General features: G+C 38.4%; 2 protein-coding genes across 4 annotated transcripts in view; one reads left to right on the forward strand and one right to left on the reverse strand.

Annotated features, from left to right (window-relative positions):
• Positions 1-5,097, reverse strand: part of PLAG1 (PLAG1 zinc finger) — a 66,613-nt gene extending 61,516 nt beyond the window's left edge. The window contains exon 1 of one of the 3 annotated variants that reach the window (XM_072606897.1): positions 4,873-5,097. The gene's annotated coding sequence lies outside the window, so the exon portion shown is untranslated. The remainder of the gene's footprint in view (positions 1-4,872) is intronic. The other 2 variants (XM_072606898.1, XM_072606896.1) reach the window with 2 other exon arrangements.
• A 491-nt stretch (positions 5,098-5,588) lies between these two features.
• Positions 5,589-11,322, forward strand: CHCHD7 (coiled-coil-helix-coiled-coil-helix domain containing 7). Its single transcript, XM_072604625.1, has 5 exons — positions 5,589-5,702; positions 6,218-6,407; positions 9,048-9,120; positions 10,432-10,530; positions 11,201-11,322. Exons 3-5 carry the CDS (start codon positions 9,067-9,069, stop codon positions 11,303-11,305), a joined length of 258 nt encoding a protein of 85 aa, XP_072460726.1. The 5' UTR covers positions 5,589-5,702; positions 6,218-6,407; positions 9,048-9,066; the 3' UTR covers positions 11,306-11,322.
• The last annotated feature ends 10,945 nt before the right edge of the window (positions 11,323-22,267 follow it).

The following is a 22,267-nucleotide window of genomic DNA, read 5'->3' on the forward strand; positions in this document are numbered from 1 at the left end:
CATTTGAAAATGCTTGTGTGTGGTTATGACAGAATTCTGAAAGGTAAAAATTCTACCAACACAATGGTTTCTTACTCCAAAGCATAAAAGAAACCTTACATGAGAACTGTAAAATCATACTTAGCTTACAGCTCATCAATGCAGATGTACCTTGCCATCACATTTAACTTATTTGTAAATACTTTTCGAAGGCTACCTAAACATTTACTAATTGGTTAAATATGGTGCCTACTCTGCTAATTTCTGTTTGCATTAAAATTTTAAGGAATCTAAATGCTCACTTTTGTACAGATCTGAATAACAATTATTGCTCTGAAGAAGTATTCAAATATTTTATCAAAAACACTTAAAACATAAAAATGTTTCAATGGAGGATTTATAGCCCTGATGCCTTTTACCTTTCCTCTACCTTACACTCTGATGAACAGATTCATTTGTTCTAGACTTCTGAAACTTCTTTTACTCAAAGAACTTAACGTAAGAATCTAAGATATTATCAGTACAAAGAGAAAAGTTTTAGATTTCACCAGATTCAATACATGTAGAGACCTATTAGAAACACTATAAAAGCCTAGGCAATGTAAATGAAGCCACACAAATGAAATCAACCACTTTATTAGCTTATACATTTTAAAACAGCTTCATTTACTAAATGAAAGAGATATAATAAAAACATATTAAACCCTCCAAGCTGGCACTATCACTTTGATTACACATCTAGGACTTCAAAGGTAGCTTACCTATGTAATAAAGTTATGTCTTTTAAAGTGGATGATAAAAGATAAAATATTAAGTTTAATTAAGCAAGAAAGTTTAATCCTTAAAAAGGAAATTCACCTTTTGTAGAAAACTTAATGAACCAAAATATTTACTGTAGCAATCGAGATTCCATGAAATGCTCAAAAGGTAGACTTTGATAATAAATAGCAAAATCAATAGTCTTAATTTTTTAACTAAAGTTAAGACTGAATATCAATAAAAATAAACTTATTGTCTTAATTGGCTGAAATATGTCTACAGAGCTTAAAACACTTTGAGAAGATCTATTCTGAGAATGTTATCGATAAAAACTCTTGAATGTCCTTCTTTTTAAATAGAACTAAATTCTTCCAAGAACTCTCACAAACTTTGAATTAGTGAGATTAAGGACATTTTAAGTAAGATCTCAGTCAGTAAAAGCATTCTCAACCCTAAATAGCGGGTGGGGGGGAAGGTTTGATTTGTATAACATCCTCAGAATATATCTGAGTAGGTTAGCTATAGAAAATCAGCAGTCCTTAGTAGCAATTGAGAGAAGAGATGCTCAACAGGTAATATTTCTGGTACATAGAAAAAGCTTTTTTTTTTTTTTTTTTAAAAAAAAAAGCAAATTCAAATTAGATACTGTGTGGTACTCTATCTAAAGAGAACTCCCTTAGGAATTACTAATTCCATACTAGTACACACTGGTAGTATTTTCTAATTGTGTGAAACATATATTCAAACTCACACTATTTGGGAAGCAAGGGTAAAAGGGAATCACAATACTATTGCTTTTATTTAAATTGACAAAAAAAAAAAACTAATGACAACATGAAGTTTCCAAGTAACCTGAACAGCTCAATGACCTAACCTGTGTTGTAGGGAAATGCTTTTCATTCACTTTTACAGAAAACTGATTTCTTGGTGTCACTTTCTCGTTTATTCAACTACTGTTTCCTTTCTTTTAAACATATAATGCATTTCTGCCTACTGTGAGGCCATGGTAACTGTTTTTTACTGAAGAAAAGGTATATATGAAAATTGAGGTCCACTAAGGCTTTAATGATAACATTCTTAGATCTCTGAAAGTAGAGACATTTATTAAAATTCCACTTCACCTTTTCAGTAGTAGATTAATTCCTTTCTTGGTATTTACTTAAGAGCAGCTAATGTGATTTAATTTTTTTTAAAGTGGGTTTTTTAAAAAAAATTCTGTTTCCAAAATCAGAAACCACAAGCTGATACTCAACTAATCTAGTGTAGTGTAGTTATAGACAGCTTAGAGAAGTGGCAAAGATAAGAGATCAGTGGTGAACACAGGTTAACATACAATAGACTACAAAAAAGCATCATGTTTATACAGCAGGAAAGGTGATTTGCACAGGAAGCTTAAAAACTCAGCTCTCTTCTCTAGGAAAAGAACTACTTAGTATTTAAGTCACTTTCATTAAGAATTAAATATAAAACAAAAACTAGGACTTCTTTCAGAAGCCTGCATACACCTGTGGAAAATGCAGTGTAAGTAATTTCCTATAGATTGTACTTACTCTCAAACAGATCATCACTAACACATCACAGATTTTTAAACTAATGGAAAAACAAACCCTTGAGGGCAGATGATACAGCTCACCACAGGTAAACATTCAACAGTTAATAAGACAAATACATCAAGAGATGCAATCTGATGGTTCTAGTGATTTTAAAAACACTTCAAAGACTCAGAGCCATAGGAGAGGTAGGTATGGTACAACCTTTCTAGAGTGAACATACATGTAAACCTATCCACAGTTCATACATATTTTCACAGGAATGGCCATTGCTCAAATGTTTAAGTCCCACCCCCCACCCACCAACCCAAAACCAACTTGTTTACAATGTTCAACAAGAAGCCCAGAATGTACCATAAGCCAAAGTGACTATTCTATATTTTAAAGTTTTTATAAAATGACTATAAAATCCCATTAGTGATCCACAGAGTCCTCTGATCTCACTGCATGAGATTCATAACTTTAAATTGTGCTATGCTACCATGATACCATACACCTTAAAGTATTTCCATTTCTCCAGAATTCCTTCCAAAATCAGTTTCCAAAGCAAAGTAATCTAACACAAAAAGTTCCTGTGAGGACTTGTTACACAAAAGGAATGCTTAGATGCAAACAAATCTACACATTTACCCCTCTTAGGAAGTCTTTTACTCCATCCCATGCCATCTCTCCCAAAGATGACTGCACTTCTGTAATATAAAGAAAAGACCTCCCCCCCCTTGAGGCCCCCCCCACCCTCCTCCCCCCCAAGCCCCTTTGGCTGCTTAGGTCCAGAGACAGCTTCTGCATAGGTGATGATAACTATAAGAAAAGAGAAGCTGTCTCTTTAACATGCCCTGTTCTGTCCCTGATCCCACGTGGAACCAACATCAGCAGCACTTTCCCATTAACTTCAATGTGATGCAAGAGGCATCCTCCTTTTACATACATAAAACGAGAAAACCTCGGCTTACACTCTTCCCTTAAGAGCAACAGGTGAAACAAAGGTGTCAGGACAAGAGAGACCGAACAACTCCTCCGCCCTCCCCAAAAGGTGCACTTCGCTGACTCTCTGTCCTCCCTGTGCAACATCACCTCTACCCCTGGCTACCAGAGAGCTCAGTTTAAATAAAGGAGGGAGCCACTAACCAAACCTGAAACGTAAAGGCAACGAAAATGCAATTTACAGCCGGAAAGGTTTATTCTTCGCATCCCACGTAACCCCCTGGACGAAGAAAGTGACATTGTAAAGACATCCCTTCTCTGACTCCCCAAACTCACGCAAAGATCACGAAAAGGGAGTTCCAAAAGAGCAAAGGCAGCATTTATCTTATCTCAGATCAGTCCCCATTACCAATAAGTTTAGCAGTTTCTGCACTACCACCTCCCCCCTCCCTCTCCCTCCTTCTCTTGCATCGGATTTTCACGTTTTCTCATTGTCGGTTGTGAGTTATAAAAGGCTTTTGCCCTTCGAAAGTTTTAAAAAAATAAATAAATATTAACTCCTTGGTCCCTGCAAAGTCAAAATGGACCTGAGGGGAAACGCGGAGGATACTTTTACCTTTAGCGAGAAAAGGGGGAGCATCCCGGGTTTTTAGGCATTTTTTGTGATTTTTTAAAAATTTTTATTTGGTTATATGCCTGAGTTCTCCCTCCATTTTGGTTGTTTATGATACTGACAACAAGCTGTCCCTGCTCTCTGCAGATCTCCTGCTTTCATTTAACACCCCCCCTCCCCCTACCCCCCCAATGCAACCCCCCTTCCAGGGCTCACACCTCCCCCCAAGCAAACAAAACACCCCAACCCCAACTCTCCTACCTGGGGAAAGGGGAAAAACAAATTCATTTCTCTGGAAAGAAAAACCTCTGGTGAAAAAGGGGCAAAGTTACCCCAAGTCACTCCAAGTGCCCCCCAAATATTGCCGACTGCGGGTTTCCGCCGGGGCCCTTGGGAAGCGACTTTCCCCGGGGATGTTTTGGTGGAAAATGCGGAGTGTTTACTCTCAAAACTGAATTTATATTAATTTTTCCCTGATTTTTCGGGTCTCTAATGTCTTCCGCTCTCGCTGCTGCCGCTGCTGCTGCTGTCACAATATTCACAGCACCAGAGAAGAGGAGGAGGAGGAGGAGGAGGAGAGGAGAGGAGGAGGAGGAGGAGGAGGAGGCGAAGAAAAAAAAACTTTTCAAACTTTCCAAACCCTTCCGAAAAGGGGGAAAAAAAAGTTTCTTTTTTTTTTTTTCCCACCGACTTCACCTTTGGGTCCCCGGGACGCGTCGCCTCCGGCCCCGGCAGGAGCGGGAGCTGGGGCTCTTGGCTGCCCTTTCCAATGATCTGATTTGATTTTATTTTTTTCATTTTATTTTGCTCTCTCTGGGGTCCCGAGCAGGGGCTGCGAGGAGCACAAACTTTTCCTCCTCCTCCTCCTCCTCCTGCTCCTCCTGCTCCTCCTGCTGCTGCGGCGGCGGCGGCGGCTCCTGCTCCTGCTCCGGCGGCGGCGGCGGCGGCTGCTCCTCTGCCCCCTCGGCTCGTCCCATAATTTAAATAACCCTGATATTTCCCCCGCTAAACGCCTCTCCGCCCGCCCCGGACCCCGGGAGAACTCACCGCGGGGCTTTAACATCCTCCCTCCGGCCCGTCCGCCGCCTTTACACCGCCCGCCGAATTTCTAATAATTTTTTTCTCATATTTCGGGCTGGACGCGGCGGGCCTGGAAATTGTTTCCTTTCGCCTCTTTCCAGCAGCCATTGTAGTGTATGCGCTGCCCCTGCAGCCCAACTTGCAGCAGCCGCAGCCGCAGCCGACGTCGCGCCCACCGCCGCCGCCGCCGCTGCCGCCGCCGCCGCCGCCGCCGCCGCCACCGCCTCCCCCGGCCCGCTCGGGCCGCCGCCTCCCTGATGGCCCGCCCCTCTCCGGCCTCCCCCCCCCCTTCGCGCCCGCCCTCCTCTCCCCCCCCCTTCCACTTCATCCTTCCTCCTCCCCTCCACCCCATCACCACCACCCTCCACCGCCGGGCCTGGCCATTGGGCGCCGCTGCCGGCCTCGGACCCAGCTCTGGCCAGGCGATTGGCGAATCTGGACGTCTGTCAAGCAGCTGGTGTTAAGGGGTGGGCGCAGAGCCGGGGTTGGGGGGAGCGTGGGGGAGGGGGGAATAGAAAGGGAGGCGTATACCTCGCGGGCTTCTCCCCCCTCTCTCCTCCTCCCTCGCTCCCGCCTCCTCGCGAGCTGGGGGTGGGGAGGGGCCGGCTGAATCCAAGTCTTGGAGTGGGCGGGCCTGTTGTCAGTCACACGAGACTGAGAACCGATTGGACAGAGCGGCAACCGGGGGGAGAAGGGGCAGCGAGTTAGGCTGCGTGCTACATAAGGCGCTGCTGCGTGAGCCTTTGACGTGTTTGGAGCTGGAGACGGCCTGGGTGCTGGCTTTGCTGCGGTGAGAGGTGAGTGGGATCCCTTCTAGCTCTGGGCTAACTAGAGCGAAGATGTGCACGGTCCCGTCCCCCGCCCTTGCTCCTCGGCCCTGCAGCCTGAGCCGGAGACCCCGCGGCCTCCTCGGGCCGGAACGGCGTGTTCTAGGCCTAGTCGTGGCTCTGTCTCCTCCTCCTCGCTTGCTTTCAGGTCGGGGAAGCAGCTGCACCATTTGTACCGGGACGGGGAAGGTGACCTCTCCTCCTCACCGGAGAGGTGGGTGTGGTTGGGGAGGGGGCGCGCAAACCCCCTCCCCCATGCTTAGCTCCCCCCTTTCAGATGCTGTCTTTGAAGACCCACCTCAGCTCTTCGCTTCCATTCAGCGCTCCTCCCTCAGCCCTTTCTTAAGGGGGAGGTTTAGTGGCCCCCTGGGGTGAGATGGGCCCGGTCGCCCCCCTCCTGGGGTTCCCTCCCCACCCTCGAGCAGCCTGAAGCTGCAGCCCCCTCGCGTGACTCAGGTGTGGAACGCCTTGGTTGTGTCTTCCAGGCTTCGGTTAGGGGCTGGAGCCGCCGGTCCTCGGGGGGCCCCGAGCCCTGGCAGCGGCCAGGCCAGTGGATGGGTACAAACGTACTCCCTGACATGCGGGCTCCCTCTCGTCCCGAAGCAGATCCGGAGCCGAGAAGACAGCAGCCGCTGGGGGAGTGATACCAGGAGTAAGCACTCGAGAGCCGCCTGGGTAGGTGTCTGAGCTTCTCCTCCAGGGCATGGGAGGGAGGGGAGGGAGAGCTGCAGCAGTCTGTCTGCTGCTCCCCTCTCGCACTGTCCCGGTACAAGAGAGTCCTTGCTGCCTCCTCGGGGTGCAAGGAGCAGACACCCTCCAGAACCACTGTGGAAAGCTCCCTCTGGTCTTCACAGAGTGGGCCAGAACCTCAAGACCTTTGTCACGTTAACTGTGCTCCATAGCCAGGCTTCCACCTAACTGCCTTCTTACCCTCAATGGACTTTGAACTCGACTGATTTTTATGGGAAGATCATTTGTGCTTGCGGCATAGTAACCTTGAGAAACTTAAAACATTTTTGATAAGAGGGGCACAGAAAATAAATACTGAAGGGGAAAGGAAGCAGGTCTTACTATATTTCTCTCACAATCTTAGTAATAAACCATTTAATTCTGTCTTGAAGAAGTTGCCTACTTTCAAGTCCTGTTAGCCACTTGAGTTCTAGTAGGTGTCTGATTAACTAGTAAACTGAAAAGAAGGTATTTCCTAAAGGTAAGCTCCAGTGTTTTGGGTCCATAGGAAAAAAATCATTTCATAGCACATTGACTGTCCTTGTACAGGGAGAAATAGGATGATATAAAAACGTGCTTAGGAAGGAAGGAAACTTCTAGTTGTTGATTCTTAACAGTTATCAACTTGAGTGACTGTTGACCTCTGCTTAGGACTTATGTCTAGAGCAGTGATGTCAAACTCAAGAAGAACCAGGGTCATCAAGCCATACATAACATCCCTGCAGGCCACATATTGACTTAGTGTTACATATCTTTTATTGCATTTCTAATTTTGTTAGATAGTTCCCAAATCTTGTTCAAGTAGCATTTTTGACATCTTTAGAGCATCCTCACCTGCATTTTCTAAATGTTGAAAATGAATTACTGTATTTTTATTGAGTGTAGCCCCATTGACATTAGCTAAAACTGAAGGGGCTAAACTGTTTTCTGAATGCTTGGAAGATGATCATATGTGAAAAAATTTTTCAAACATCTTCTATGCCTACATAAGAAATTTAGCCTGAGTACCCCCTTAATCTTACAAGATCTTAATATGCCATCCTCCAGAATCAATTTTTTCTTCCCTCTGCACCCCTCCAAGAAAAAAAAAACAAACCTTGTACTGTTTGTCAAAACAAAGCAAGTGTTTCTCTTTTGAGATGTGAAAATTGAATCATAACAGTTAGTTATAATTTTTAAATTCACAGTTAACTTCATATTCATCTTAGTTTAGTAGGTTGTGCTGCTGTCTCTAAGGAATTTCTCTCCATTTCCTTTAGAGGTGGTATTTGATAGATAAGAATAGAAATCAACAGTAGAACATGCTTAAACTTTATGAAAGCTTCTGAAAAATATTTCATAAAAATCTAATCAAGGGAGAAACTTAATTCCTATGAAAACTGCTATTTTGGGATGGTTTGTAGGCTCTCTGTACAATATACCTATAGGTTTAAGAACTGGAGCTATAATTTCATTGAGAAACAAAACTATCAATGTAAATTATCACTTTCTCTGAAAATTAAAGCTTGACAGTTGCCGAGAACACTGAGAGGTTGGGTGCTTTGCTCAGCGTCACAAATGTTATGTTATCAGAGGCAGCATTAGTGAAGGTATCCACAGTACTTTCTCCTTTTGTAATGACATTTTCTGAGGCACACCTTAGTTATTGTAGCAGAGAGAGGCAAGTATAGTGGATATATGTGTATGGTGTTGGACTTAGGAGTCAGGGTGACTTGGTTTCAAATTCTGCCTTTGATACATAACCATGCAACTATGGGCAAGTTATTTTAATTTCTTTAGATCTCAGTTTTCTTAACTATAAAATAGAGTGATACCTGAATACACACACATACACACACGCACACATACGCACACATGCATAGGCTAATATATCTCAATATCATTCCTTCAGATGGAATCCTTTTATCTAAGAACAGTATTACTTAACTAGTGTGATTTGTAATGAAGTGGGAATTATGTGACAGTATTTTTGAAGATAGTAATTAGCTTGCATCGCTTTTTTATTTTCATACCATTAAATGACAAAGTGAGGGTGATGTCTATATAACTAAGGCCATATAACAGCTCTAACATTCTGTATCATTCTTTGATTCTTCTTGTCACCTTTTCTCCACCTCTCCCAAATTTACACACATACTTGAATTGAACTTAGTAGGGTTTTACCTTGTTTGTACTTCATTAAACAGAACCAGTCTTAAATATTTAATTGCTTTATATGAACTAATCAGTTATATGTATATATGTGTGTGTATACATATATACTATGTATATAAATATAGTTAGATATAGTATATATATAGTTACATGTAACTATATATAACATACATATTGAGATAAAGATGATCACACACTCACTTGAGCAATCTGGCAACTTCTAAAAGTAGATTTAGACAAAATTTGTACCACTGTTAGTAATTACAAGTGTGGGGCAAAACATGTAAAGTACTTGTTTCTAATTGTAAAACTTAATTGAAGTTCATGGTAGCCATCAAGTTTTTCAGAATAATATAATCTTAAATGTTTCAGGCAGTTTTCCCAATAAGCTTTATAACACCTATATAAATAACTTTTCTTTCTGACTTTTAGCTGCAGTAAGAAGATTAGGATGCCTATTGTTACGAAGAGACTTAGAGACCCTGACGGAAATCCTTGTTTGTCGGTAGGATGGCTTTTTTTGTTTAACTTTCGTAGATTTTGAGTTGGAAGAATAAACCCCAATTTTGTAACTTAGAATTTCTGTATTTTTGTAATTATTGAATAAACTTTTAAAAAATTCTCAACTATCGTAGCCTTATTTCATAGAATATATTAAATATTCACGAGTTAGCCCACCAAAATATTTATTGAGCACCCACTTATTTTCTTACCCTTTTGTATAATGTATCCACATTTATACATCAAACCATTTTGTTGTCACTTGACACCTAGTCACACATATAGTAATGTCAGAGAAAAATATCAGACCAAATGTGGTTTTTATTATATGGGAAAGTTGGAAGGTGTGGCATTTTAAAAACTGACATTGGAATTTAAATTCTGTTCCTATTTCCCAATTCTGTGCTGTCTTTGAGGTAACCTATTTTAATAGAACTAATTTCTTAAAACTAAAGTGTTTTTCTAAAAGGTATAGAATAAATAAAATGTAGTACTGTATTACAAAGTTTTTATTGGCATTTGTTGAGTATGACTAGCAACACGTACTCCTGGCTTTGCCCCTCACCTCTCCCCACTCCACCAAATTCAGTCATCTGAAACTTATGCCAATGAAAACTGTATCATTCAATCCTGTGTGCATTTTCTCATATGTATGTGTATTCACTTTTAAAAATTGATGGCATATAAACTTGGATCCTTTCATGTGTTAAATAGTTCGTAATGGCTTTGTTGTAATTAAAAGAGCCTGTTTGCAAAGAACATGTTTTCTTATGCTTATGAAAGCAGATAATCATGCTACTCATGTAGTTCTATAGTTGACTAACTGAAATTCACACATTTTCACTTTGATGTTTTGAGTTATCCCATCTACTTAAGCTTAGTTCCCAAGTGTTAGATATACTCCTTTAAATTCGCATAGCTCTTTTTTTTCCTGACTTATATTTGAAGTGGAATTTAATACCTTTTTCAAATATTGCTTGCTTAGCATATGGCATTTACTACTGTGGTGGAGATAGACCTAAAGATACTTTGGTGATAGGTATAATACAGGCTTTCTTGAAGTTAATATGACTCAAGGATCATTTGTATCCTGGTTTTATCTCTTAGGTCTGCCTGGATTAGAATTTCCTAACTCCTACAGGGTGTCAGGACTGTTTGGGGGAAAAAGGAAGTGTGAAGCCAAATTTTTTTCTCAGACATGTTGCATTGGAAAATGTTAAACTGAAATTTTGTCCATGAGTGTTCCGAAATGGCTTCCAAAATGGACTAGTTTTATCTTTCCATCATTAAATATTGCATGTTTTGCATGTTAAAGGAATCAGATGCTTCTACCAGATGTATGGATGAAAATAATTATGACAGGGAAATGTGTACCACTTACTTCTTGAAGTACAAAAACTGCAGGAAATTTTGGGTAAGTAGAATTAAACCAAAATGTATTGGTCACTTAGGCATTAGATTAGCTATGGCCCAAACACCACTTTGAAAGATGAGATGTACAGAAATCACAACCCAGATCCTACTGCTAATTGTGACTTTCAGAGCAAAGAGAGCCCCAAAAGTTTACAGATGCTTAGCAGCCATTTTCAATTTTGCCATATCCATTTCTGGCATAGAAGCATGATAGGTTAACTTACTTTTCCTATCCAAATTTACTAGCTTTGTTGTGTCACGCAAAAGCACAATATAGTCTCCTACTCATAGAAGTGTTTTTATGAAAAACAACCTTACCATGACACTAGAACTACCTCTAAAATAGCTAGTTTCTCCTAGAGGCTTCCTTTGTTCTTAAACTTTTCCCACGTTTAGAACTTAAGGGAAAGACCTCTACCTCCTCCTCTCATCCCACCACAGATAACTACTAACTTTATTTGACAAATTTTTTTATTCTTAAGGGGTACATTTTTTCCTGGCCTTTTTTTGTTATTGTTTAGTTTTGTTTTAAACTTGACCTTTGAAACTTGGATGTGTTTTTTAAAAGATTGCCTTTGCGGGAAATATTGTTGTTTGGGGTTTTTTTAAGTAGTGGAGTAAAGTTAAAATAAATATAAAATTAACTTTGATTTCTGTTTGCTTACATTTAGAATGCCGTTATGATGGAAAGACGACGAAATGGAATTAAACCACCTATGCCCACAGTTGTAGAAAGAGAAAAAATCTTGGGAGCAATGGGAAAGATGCCATATTAAAGGCTTATATATGATAATGTTGTTTCTTTGATTTGATGTTTTGGAGCACATCTTTTAAAATATATTTAATGCATTTTGATTTTTATACCAAAGTTATTTCCAAACAATTTATTTTCCCTCTTCTCTCTCCATTCTCTTTTCCCCTCTCCACCACTCCCCTTCTCCCCCCACCTCCCCATGCCACCAGCTCCTCCATAGTGCCTTCCCTTAACTATCTGATCCTTTTGACTAACACAGACCTGGTACAACTGCAATTTAATGTTACAGAGGACAGAGAATGTACTGTTTTGTACCTGGAGTTAAGGGTAAATACTTTTAACTATTTCTAGTTTCTGCAAATGTCAGATTGAAAATAACTTATTGTTTCAAGGGATAATTCCATTATTACTAATGACATACTATGTAATTATTCATGTATTTATAAATGCAATATCTTGCATTTTATATAGTGTTTTATATTCATTTTGATCCTCAAACCCTTTGAGGTTGATACTGTGAGTATTAAATGTTCTATTTTACAGATTAAGAAACTAAAACTGATAAGTGGAAACTTGTTGGAGATCATTTATGTAATAAAGGATTCTAAGCTGGGTTATTTGATATTCAGTCTACTCTCCCATACTGGATCTGAAAGTAATCTCAGAATCTGAATTGGAAAGAGACTTCACAAGACTGCCTAGTTGAATTTGGATCTCAACAAGAATCACTTCAGCAAAGATATCTCTTTTTGTCCCATTGATGAGAAGATAATCCAGATAACCTATCACCACAGTCTATCTAGTGTGACAATTACTATTAACTTTCCTGATGCATTTTTTCAAACGAAATTACATTGAAAAAAGTTTGGTACACAGCTACTCCCACGTTTATATACTGTTGGCATTGTAGGCAGGATGGAGAAATTAACGGCTTTCCTCTGCTTATCTCACCCCCATCAGCTAACTCAGTTTAACACATTCTTTTCCTACCTTCAATCATCCCCATTAGCCTTAGTTACAGAAATTATTAAGGATCCAGGAGAGAAAACAACTAGATGGTGAAGTTACATGACATGAATTTCACCCTGCTCTTCTGCTAACTTATTGAGTGACACTGAGTAAATGATTTTGAATCTGGATCTTTTTTTTCCCTTTTCCTTTCTCCTCTCCCATCTCACCCTTACCCCTTGCTGTTTCACAGATAGGAGAAATGAGAGTGTCAGATGATTTAAGTCCCTAAGGGTTTGAAACATTCCTTTGGAATTAACCAGAGACTAGACATCAAACTTGAATCTAAAATGTAATTGAGTAAGGGAATAAGCATTTATATAGCATCTGCCATGTATAAGGGCACTGTGCTCCATGCCTATTTAATCCTCACAACAATTCAGTGAGGTACAGAAAACAGGTGAGCGAGTTTAATGACTTGTCTAGGATCATGCTGCTAGTCAGTGTCAGAGACTGCCCAGCTTCTCACTATCACACAGCAGCCTCTAGGAGTTTGGTTGTGCTACGGCTTGTCTGCTACAGTTTCTTAAATGTAGTTAGGTGACACTGCCTTATGTACCTTTAGTCCTATGTACAATGGAAATGGGATCATAGATCTAGAGCTTGAAGGAACCTCAGAGGCCATGTCGTCCAACCACCTCATCTTAGAGATGGACAAATTGAGACCTAGAGAGACTGTGATTCATCCAGAGTAACATCACATCAGAGAGGATTCAAACCCAGGTTTTTTGACTCAAGCTATTAACTTTTTGTAGTATCCCACACTACCTTATTAACTGCTTCACAAATGCAGCTCCCCGCTGACAAATATCATTCCTGTTCTACAGCAGCATTTCAGTAGAACTAAGTAATTAGAAATAGTTCTCTGTGATTTCCAAGTCTATAGGAAATTTACCTTGAGCTTTGCTGAAGTGGAAGTCTGGTAAAGTTTTGGTAAGCTTTCCTAGTATCCGTTGTTGAGAAGTGGTAAATATTAACTAATTGGAACTACAAAGCCTTCTTTGATTTACCACCCCATCTGAATTCAGCAAAAAAAAACCTTGCCTAGCTAGCCCCATTTTCTACGTTTGTACTTCGTTTACTGAATGAGCCAAGTTACAGTTAGCTCGTGTTTCTAGGCTATGTACTGAACTAAGTTCTACAAGGACAGTGACTGTCTTGAGTGAGTGAATGAAAGGTAACTTCTAGAACCCAGAATTAGATTACAGGCTCACTATAACATTTAGATAGTACTTTAAGGTTTACAAAGGGCTTTTCTCACAATGGGGCTGAGGTAGGTAATGCAAGTACCGGTTTTAAAGATGAAGAAACACCTTTTAAGTTAGGCTACTACAGCTTGCATAGAATAAGCCTATCTTGCATTAGATAGGACTTTTTTCTCCTGAATCTGAACCTATTAAGCTTAGCCAACCTTGTAAGGGTAGGCTATATTTCAACCATGAATAAACAACCATGATGATGTGTTTGGGGGGCTGGGGTTGGGGTGGGGAGGAAATTGAAGAGTGAATTTAGAACTGGTTTCATCAAATGTTTGTTTCACTCAAGTGAATGTGTACTTTGTGATTTTTCTAAAACTAAAAATGCATTTTCATCAGAAATGTTTCGTAGTGATGAATGGAACTCTGCCAAAATTCAGACCATCTTACATGGCATAATTTAAAAAAAAAACCCACAAAGACGACTATTAATAATTTCTGTAATATAGTGTAATCATGTTATTTTGATCTAAGCAATTCAAAGCTCCCTATTATACTTGAATAAAGATGTATTGTGGAAATTATGGACTTCATCTGGAAGCACTATTTCCTGGGTTTTGTTTGGTTACTATATAGAAATTAAAATAGTTCTGGAAATGATCTTAGTTAAATATACATTTTGTATAAACTTGTTTCTATTTCAGTCACAAATATTTAAAGAATATTTCTTAGAGGGCTTGCAGTTTTAATATCGCATCTTTTATTATGGTAGTCAAATAGTAATTTTCATAATAGTTCTGCTGGCAAAACTCTCATCCCATAAGTAGATTTCCTATAAAATACATTTAATGAGGAAGTGACTAAAATATTATTGGCATTTTGAGTCAACACGAACAGCCTCAGACTTAAAAAACCTAAGTCTCAATACAACAATTGGTGTAAAATTGCTAATTGGTCAGTCCCTCCAGTACCTTCCCATTCCTTCACCTTATTGCTTTCCACTCATGGTTCAGTGTCCTTGTGCTGTCATGAAGATGCCAGTACACCTTACCCTATGACTTTGGTTTGTTTGGGATAAGAAAATTATATGTAATTGTATGTTAGTGGAATATTACCTACATAAATGTATTTACTCTTGATAATTTATACAAGCATTAAAGTTTTGTGAGGTAGGTCATATTAATATCCCCATATTACAACTAAGGAAATTGAGGCTGCAGTTGTGACTTGAATATAGTCATGAAGTAAATGCCATAGCAAGAATCTGAACCAAGTTCTGATCAAAGTATAGTTCTAGTTCTGTTATAATACAAGATGGAGCTTCAACACAAAGTGTAGGTGAGAATTTCAGGCACCAAGATAGGGAAGTTTTGGAGAAGACTCCTTAATTCAAAAGAGAAATGAATTGCCTTCTAAAATAATGGGTTCTCTACTCAATTCTTCACTACTTGATGGATATGTTAAAATAGGGGATTTCTCCTGGATCTGGATTGGATTAGAATGCCATTGTGGTATCTTCCCACTGAAATTCTGTCAGTGTGAGAAAGATGGTTTTGGGTAGGCCCTTTGGCAACCTCAGATAACTCTACATGGCCTTCTACTTCATCTACTTATCTGATATTGCCTGAAGTCAAATAACTTCCTGAGTAGAGTTTTAGAGTAAACTAAGACAAGCTCAAATACCTTTAAAAAAACATTTTCACCAATTGACTTCACCTCCCACTTACATTTTAAAAAAAGGTGAGAAGAAATGTCTACCTTTTTTCTTATGTTTCAAATGCATATGAGGAGAGGGAAGCTGGATTTTGTTTCAGTTAAAAATCAAAATTCTCAAAGAACAATTTGGAAGAATATTGTTTGATAGCACTCCTAATAGAGTCACTTCTGTGGATTACTTATTTCATCTTAGAGGCAAGATGTCCACACTGCAGTGTAGGGTCCCTGATGGTTTCTTTCGGTTATACTTTTGTGTTTGACAACTGGATGGTGCTATTGTGCAGCAAAAGTCTGAAATCCCAACAAGTACAGCAAACCTATCATCTGTCTGAAAGGCTCTTTCTAGGGGAAAAAAAAATCTATCAGCTTACAAAAATATTCACTTACCTATGTACTGATTACCTGTGTCCTTTCTCAGCACCTTAATGTGAGTAGAGAAAAGGAATGGGACCAAGAATATGGAGCAAGCTGTGAGGAACAAGGGAATGTTGACACAAATAAAAAGAAGATAATGACCTAGGTGGTTCATGGCAGGATATGAGTCTTTCTTTTAAAGACCTATGTGTGTTTATAGTAATTATAATTTGCATGTTTATAGAAATAATCTCTACCTTTGGTAATGAATAAATTTTAAGGATCATCCATAATGATCAAAGGTGTGTCAAAATCTCCAAATCTTAATGCAAAGTTTTATGTATATGGTAATTTGTATGTATCTGGAGATAAATGCATAAAGGCATTGTGGCATAGTGGATGGTCAAGAAAACCTGAATTCAAGGTCTACCAATGACATATACCGGCTTTGTGACCCCGGGCAAGTCACAGCCTTTCAGTGCTCTTGGCAAAGTTAGTGCTGACCTACATTAGTAGAGAGAGTTCTCTCATTGAAGAGTGCCATGCACCAACGAAATCACATCCAGACTATTTCTATATGCACACACATTTACATATGTACACTTACATGTAACAGTATATATATGTATATATATACATACATATACTCAAAAAAGATCAACACATGCATATACATACATATATAAGTACACACACAAATACACTCACACACTTTTTTTTTTTAATCTATATCTATGATTTTATTGCTGCCATTACCAATGGAAATAAGGAGCTCTTGCAATTTACAGCCTTAGAGAGTTGCCCAAGGGCACACCAAGGTTATGACTTGCCTAGGCTAGGGTCATACAACCAATATTTGCCATAGGCAGAACTTGAACCCAAATATTTTTCACTCTGAGGCCTTCCCTATCCACTAAGAAGCACTGCATTTCTCTCTCTCTCTCTCTCTCTCTCTCTCTCTCTCTCTCTCCAACCCCCCTGTCTTCCTTCCCTCTCTTTCTCTCCCCCTCTACACATGTATATGTGAATTCAAAGTTATACATGTACTACATGTATGTATAACTTTTAAATTGCTTTTGTACACATATTTTAAAAACATATATATATGTAATGCCTCCGTATAAACCCAGTGCTGGCAAATGAGAATCATGACTAATTCTGAATTATCTCTGGGCCTAGAAAAAAAAGAACCTCAGCATTAGCTTAACAATTCTAATACTCTCCTACTACCACTCTTTAAAAAAAAAAGCTCCTCTTTGAATTGTTAATAGATTCCAAATTGGCTTATTTCCATTTCAACCTATTGATGCTTTCACTCTAAAATTTTATTGTATTTTTTTACACAAAATATTGTCCTCTCCAAAGTTCTTTCATCCTTTTTCTCCATCCAATAAACATTTATCGAGTGTTTACTTCTGTACTAAGTGCTGGGCATACATACAGAGAAAGACAAAAATGGTCCCTGCTCTCAAGGAGCTCACATTTCAGTGAGTTAGACATCACAGGATTGTTGTCAAGATCAAATGATAGGATATAATGCACTTTGCAAACCTTGAAGGTTATATCAGAGTAAATTACTATTACCTCTTATCCACTAACATTACCTTCAGATCTTCCATAGTTGTATATAACAGAATAAAAATGATTAGAAACAGAACAAGAGGAAGGATGGGACAGATGAAATACATAACTAGAAATCTTCTAGATCATAGGTTCTTACCCTGAGGTCCAGAAACTTCTTTTTAAAAAAACATTTTGATAAAATTATATTCCAGTTTTATAATCCTGTATATTTTCTTTATACTTAAGGTCATTATTCTGAGGAAGGGGTCAATCAGCTGTACCAGACTGCCACAGGGTTTCATGACATGTATAAAAAGGTTAAAAATCTCTGTTCTAGATCATTTAAAATCCTTCACCACAATTTCGGGAACAGTACTCTGGATGAGAAACTTTCTCCTCAAGGAAATAAAGTATATCCTAAAAAAGAATTAAGGTATGTGACAGAGATAAGTGAAATCTATTCACCATGACTTGGCCTTCATCTCTAGAATATACCATTTCTTAGTCTAGAATGTTCCTCAGACCAAACCCCTCTACTCCTTCAAAATGTAGCTCCAATCTTACCTTCTCTGCAAAACCTGCCCAGGCTAATTCTACCTTGCACTAGTCACTGTTTATTCTAGTAACCTTTCACTCCCACCTACAGGATTCCCTTCTGCCTACCTACCACTTTTAAGGCTTAATAGTAATGTGCATAACTCTGAAGTTGTTTGTGTGCATGATTATATGTCTGCATCTTTGTATTGTATTTATAGGTTTGTCTTTGTCATCTCCTCCATTAAAATAAAAAGGTCTTCTACATTCAGTCTTCCATTTTCCTTGTACTTTGCATCCACCTCCCTCTCTCTCTGTCCTCAAACTTCTTGTAACACTTTGCCTGAACCTCTTCATATTTGTTTGGTTCTCCCTTACATCATAGTTATCTGAGTACATAGGGTATCATAACATTCAAAGTTAGAAGGGAACCTAGATATAATCTACTCTATCTTTGTTATGTTACACTTGAAGAAACAGATCCAGAGAAATTAAGTGACTTGTAGAAGGTAGTAAATAGCAAAGGCAGAATTTGAACTCAGGTCCTCTGACACAATCTCCAGTACTCTGCCAATACTGTATGCTTAATCAATTTTGAGTTGAAATGAATCAGTAACAGCTATAGTACTCTGTACACAAAGGACTCTGTTTCCAAATTTATTTAGCCCTCCCACAGAGTTGTTGACTTTGTAGGAACTGTGAATGTTGAAAAGCAAAAACAAAAAATGTAACCTGATGGATTTCACATCTATCTTATTCACCACCAACAATAAATGTCCATTAGGAACCCACTATATAAAGGTCACTGTGGAAGGCGATGGAGTTCAATAGCCCATCCTCCAAAGTAGAGTATTTACGAGAGGTGGCATTACTAAGTGTGAGGCAATGGGAAGGATGAGAAAAACAAGGCGCCCAGATGAGAAGCAAAATGGATAACTTCTCCCTGGATAATTGAATTGATTATGTCCTTTTGGTATTTGGAAGGCATTCTGTCAACACAGGCAATTTTAATTGTTCAGAACTTTGGGGGGGTTTAGGTTGTTGCTGATTTATTTGTTTTTAATTTATGATACATTTTTGGGAGCCTGGATTTCTTCTCATCTTTGTGCTTCTTGCATTTTAGATTTATACGTCACCTTGTATAACAGCATTCCAATCCCTTGACAGCTTCTGTGTATAATTTCCACTTTTGAAGAATGTCTTTCACACCCCTAATAAACTCCTGTTCTCTACCACTTAGAAAAACAAAACAGTCAAAAGAATAGAAAGGTTAATTCTGCTGTAATCAGGCTAGTTGTACTGGTGACCTGTCCTCAAAATTTCAGTCATGTTGTCCCTCACATCTAGAAAGTCTCCTGACCTCCTTCATTTAACTAACCCACATGCCTATTTTTTCCGTCCATGTTGCCTATGAAAATCCACTTTCTCCATAAAATTTTCCCTTAGGAAGAGGGGCTACACTCAAACTCATATCCAATTTAGTTAATACAGTTCTCCATATGTCATGTAAGAAATGGAAAAACTTTGACTTTTTACCTGCATGTTTCTTTGCCTGTTTCTTTTTAAACTGGATTACAAACTTGTCTAAAGGGAAAACCATGACTTTATTGCATTCTATCTGCCCTTTTCCTTGTTTTTTTCCCTAGCCAAAAATGGGGAACCCTGCTTTTGCCAGGATGCTATTTAGTTTTCCCCTTATTTTAGAATTTAGACTACCCTCTTACTTCCAACATATAACCCACATATTCTATAAGCCACATTGTAAACTGAATCCTCACCTCTCCCTTCTCCCACCTCATTTCCCCAGCAAATTTTAAAATCAGTAAAATTGATCCTGTAAAGTGGTATCATTTAATAGACCTTAAATATCTCCCTCACTGGCCTCTTTTGATATATAGAATGCTCAAGGAGCTACAAATGGTAAACTCTGATCAGCCAAGGATTACACTGACATTGGTAAGTGCCTACAGGCAATATGCACATATCTTAGCAAAAGGACAGAATAAATGAAGCTTTGATGAAGAAAAGGAATCAACTGAGAGACTTTTTAAAAAAACTGCCTATTTCACAATGTTCCAAAATTCCCATTCGCTAGCAATTATTACATGGGTTCTTCCAAGAAGTAAGACATAGTCCATCACATGCATCTCTCATTCTTTGGACAGAAAAGAGGAGGCAATGTCATCCTCATCTTCTTGGCTTTAGTTTCCTTTTCTTTTAAATTTCTTTTCTTTTTTTTTTAGTTTATGGAATAAAATAAGCATTTCCATAGCACAGCATAATAAAAAAAGATAATTACACACAAATAACTTGCTATTCCTTGTAAATACACAACAAAGTTATCATGTAAATTTCTTTTTTTTAAGTTTCTTTTTGAGTTGCTGAGGAATTACATATATCCACTTCCTTCAGCCCTAAGCCTGTACCCTTTCCCTAGAATGGTTCTAGTGACAATTACTTCTTGTTACTCTTCAATTTCTTTGTAATCAAAAGATTAGTATCAATCTGATGGAATGAAAAAAGCACTTAGAGTTAGGAGACTTGGATTTGATTCCTGACTCTACAACTGACTACTTGTTTGACCTTGGACAAGTTACCTATGCAGCAAGGTGGCATAGCAGACAGAATACTGTATCTGGTCAGGAACATGTAGATTCAAATATGGCCTCAGACACTTAATACCTGTGTACCTGTGTGACTCTGGGAAAGTCACTTAACTTCTGCCTTAGATTCCTCATTTGTAAAATTGAAATAGTAATAGTGCCTCCTTCCAAGAGTTGTTGTAAGAATAAAATGATATATTTGTAAAGAGCTTTGTAAATCTTAAAGTGTTATATAAATGCTAAGTATTATTTATTATTATCATTCACCCTCTCAAATCTCCAGGTGCTTCATCCCAATATTAAAATAAGAAAGTTAGACCAATGCAACTAAATAGAGTTCTAAATCTATGATCCTATTGAAGATAACACGTCAGATATGATCTGGGTCCCATCAGTTGTGGACTCCCTGAAAATTATCTGACATTCAAAACACCTTGGTTAATCATCTGCTTAAGCAAGAGGGATTTAACTAAATAGTTTAACAAAATAAGTAACGAGGCATATTCTTAGTCCTGTCTCCTAACTTCATGTATACAAAAGGGTATACTCTAAGTAAGAAAGTTGTAAGAACAATGTGACAGAAGTGAGAGAGGGAAACATATCCTAGTTTGGTGACTCCTTTGGAATACCTCTCTACTTCTTCTTACTCCCTCTGGAAGTCATCTATTGACTTAGTGACCTTATCTGACATGAAGCTGCTTTATCTATTGTTGCACAGTGCTGGAGACTTCTGCTGGATTATCTTTTCTTCTTTTCTAAAAGCTGTTGGTGTCTGATCTGAAATGTTGTCTGATGGATCTCCATTTCTGCCATATTTTGGTTTTCTGCTGAATTATAAATTATATAATTTTCCTCATTTTTAGTTCATAGCTCTATGGGCTATGCCAGTTTTGAGATTTAGACACAACCTGGACAGTCAGTCAGTCAGAGAAGTATTTAAACATTAAGCTTGTGTACATGATCTGTCCCCATCTTCTGGTCTTTGAATTCAGTCTACATTTTAAGTTAAACTGAGAAAATTCCCTTAACTTGTATTATGTCAGCAAGGTATGACCAAATCACTCATAAGAGCTTCATTTAGAAAGACCAAAAGGAACTTAGACGAGCCTGGTGACTTAAATCTACTTTCATGCTGATTACGAAGTTGTGGCCCTCCCTACTTAAAACTTAGTATCGTATCACAGGAATGGTTAAGAACCTCTGCAATTGGAATGTACACATCTCATGGGCAGAGAATATAACTTTCTTTTTATCCTCAGTATTTAGTACAGTGCCTGGCACACGGTAAACATCTAATATTTTACCTTGGGCTGAATTTTGATATCCTTTGCTCTTTAGTACTCACTATTCCATTTCCTTCTATGGTTTCTTAGGGGCATAGAAGAAGCTTGTGTTATTCAAATCTCTTTCCTTTATATTTGAAGATCTTTCTCCTGGTTCTTGAAGAATTTATTTGCTATTAAAGTGCTTAAATTTAACTACTATGAGTCTTAGAGTTTGTAGCTTAGCATTTGTTTTCTGGAGGCAATCTGTGGATTATTTCAGTTTGCATTTTTTTTCCATATTCAGAAGGTCTCAGAAGTTTTCCTGTATTATTTCTTATATTATGAAATTTAGGGGTTTTCTTGTCATGTTCTTTTGGAAGAATTATATCTTTTTTTCAAGATATATATTGCTTGTATAGAGATCATGTTTTCTTCCAACATTATCACTTTTTGCTTCTCTCCTTCCAGATTGTCCTTAATTAGTGTATTTGAATTTCCAATCAGTTGTTCTCTTTTGTATTTCTTTGGCAAGATTTGCTACCATGGATAAAAGTTTTTCTATTTTGTTGATTATTTCTGTTATGTTGGCCGTAAATTCTGCTTTCAAAATTCTTATTTTCCTCTTGGACCATTCAGGAAAATTCTCATGTGGTTCTATGTTCTCTTAGAAATCCACAGGGTCCTCCACTTCTTCAAGTATTTATTAATTTCCCCTTCTTACAATATTTATTCAGAGATGTTTGGA

This window comes from Notamacropus eugenii, chromosome 4, assembly GCF_028372415.1.
Source record: "Notamacropus eugenii isolate mMacEug1 chromosome 4, mMacEug1.pri_v2, whole genome shotgun sequence".
Lineage (NCBI taxonomy): Eukaryota > Metazoa > Chordata > Mammalia > Diprotodontia > Macropodidae > Notamacropus > Notamacropus eugenii.

What these genes read in the sequence shown, in the direction of transcription:
- CHCHD7 (XM_072604625.1), top strand. Translation starts at nt 9,067, where the DNA reads ATGCCTATTGTTACGAAGAGACTTAGAGACCCTGACGGAAATCCTTGT. An exon ending in ACGGAAATCCTTGTTTGTCG is followed by an intron (nt 9,121 to 10,431) that starts GTAGGATGGCTT and finishes TGCATGTTAAAG; the next exon opens with GAATCAGATGCTTCTACCAG. An exon ending in AAAACTGCAGGAAATTTTGG is followed by an intron (nt 10,531 to 11,200) that starts GTAAGTAGAATT and finishes GCTTACATTTAG; the next exon opens with AATGCCGTTATGATGGAAAG.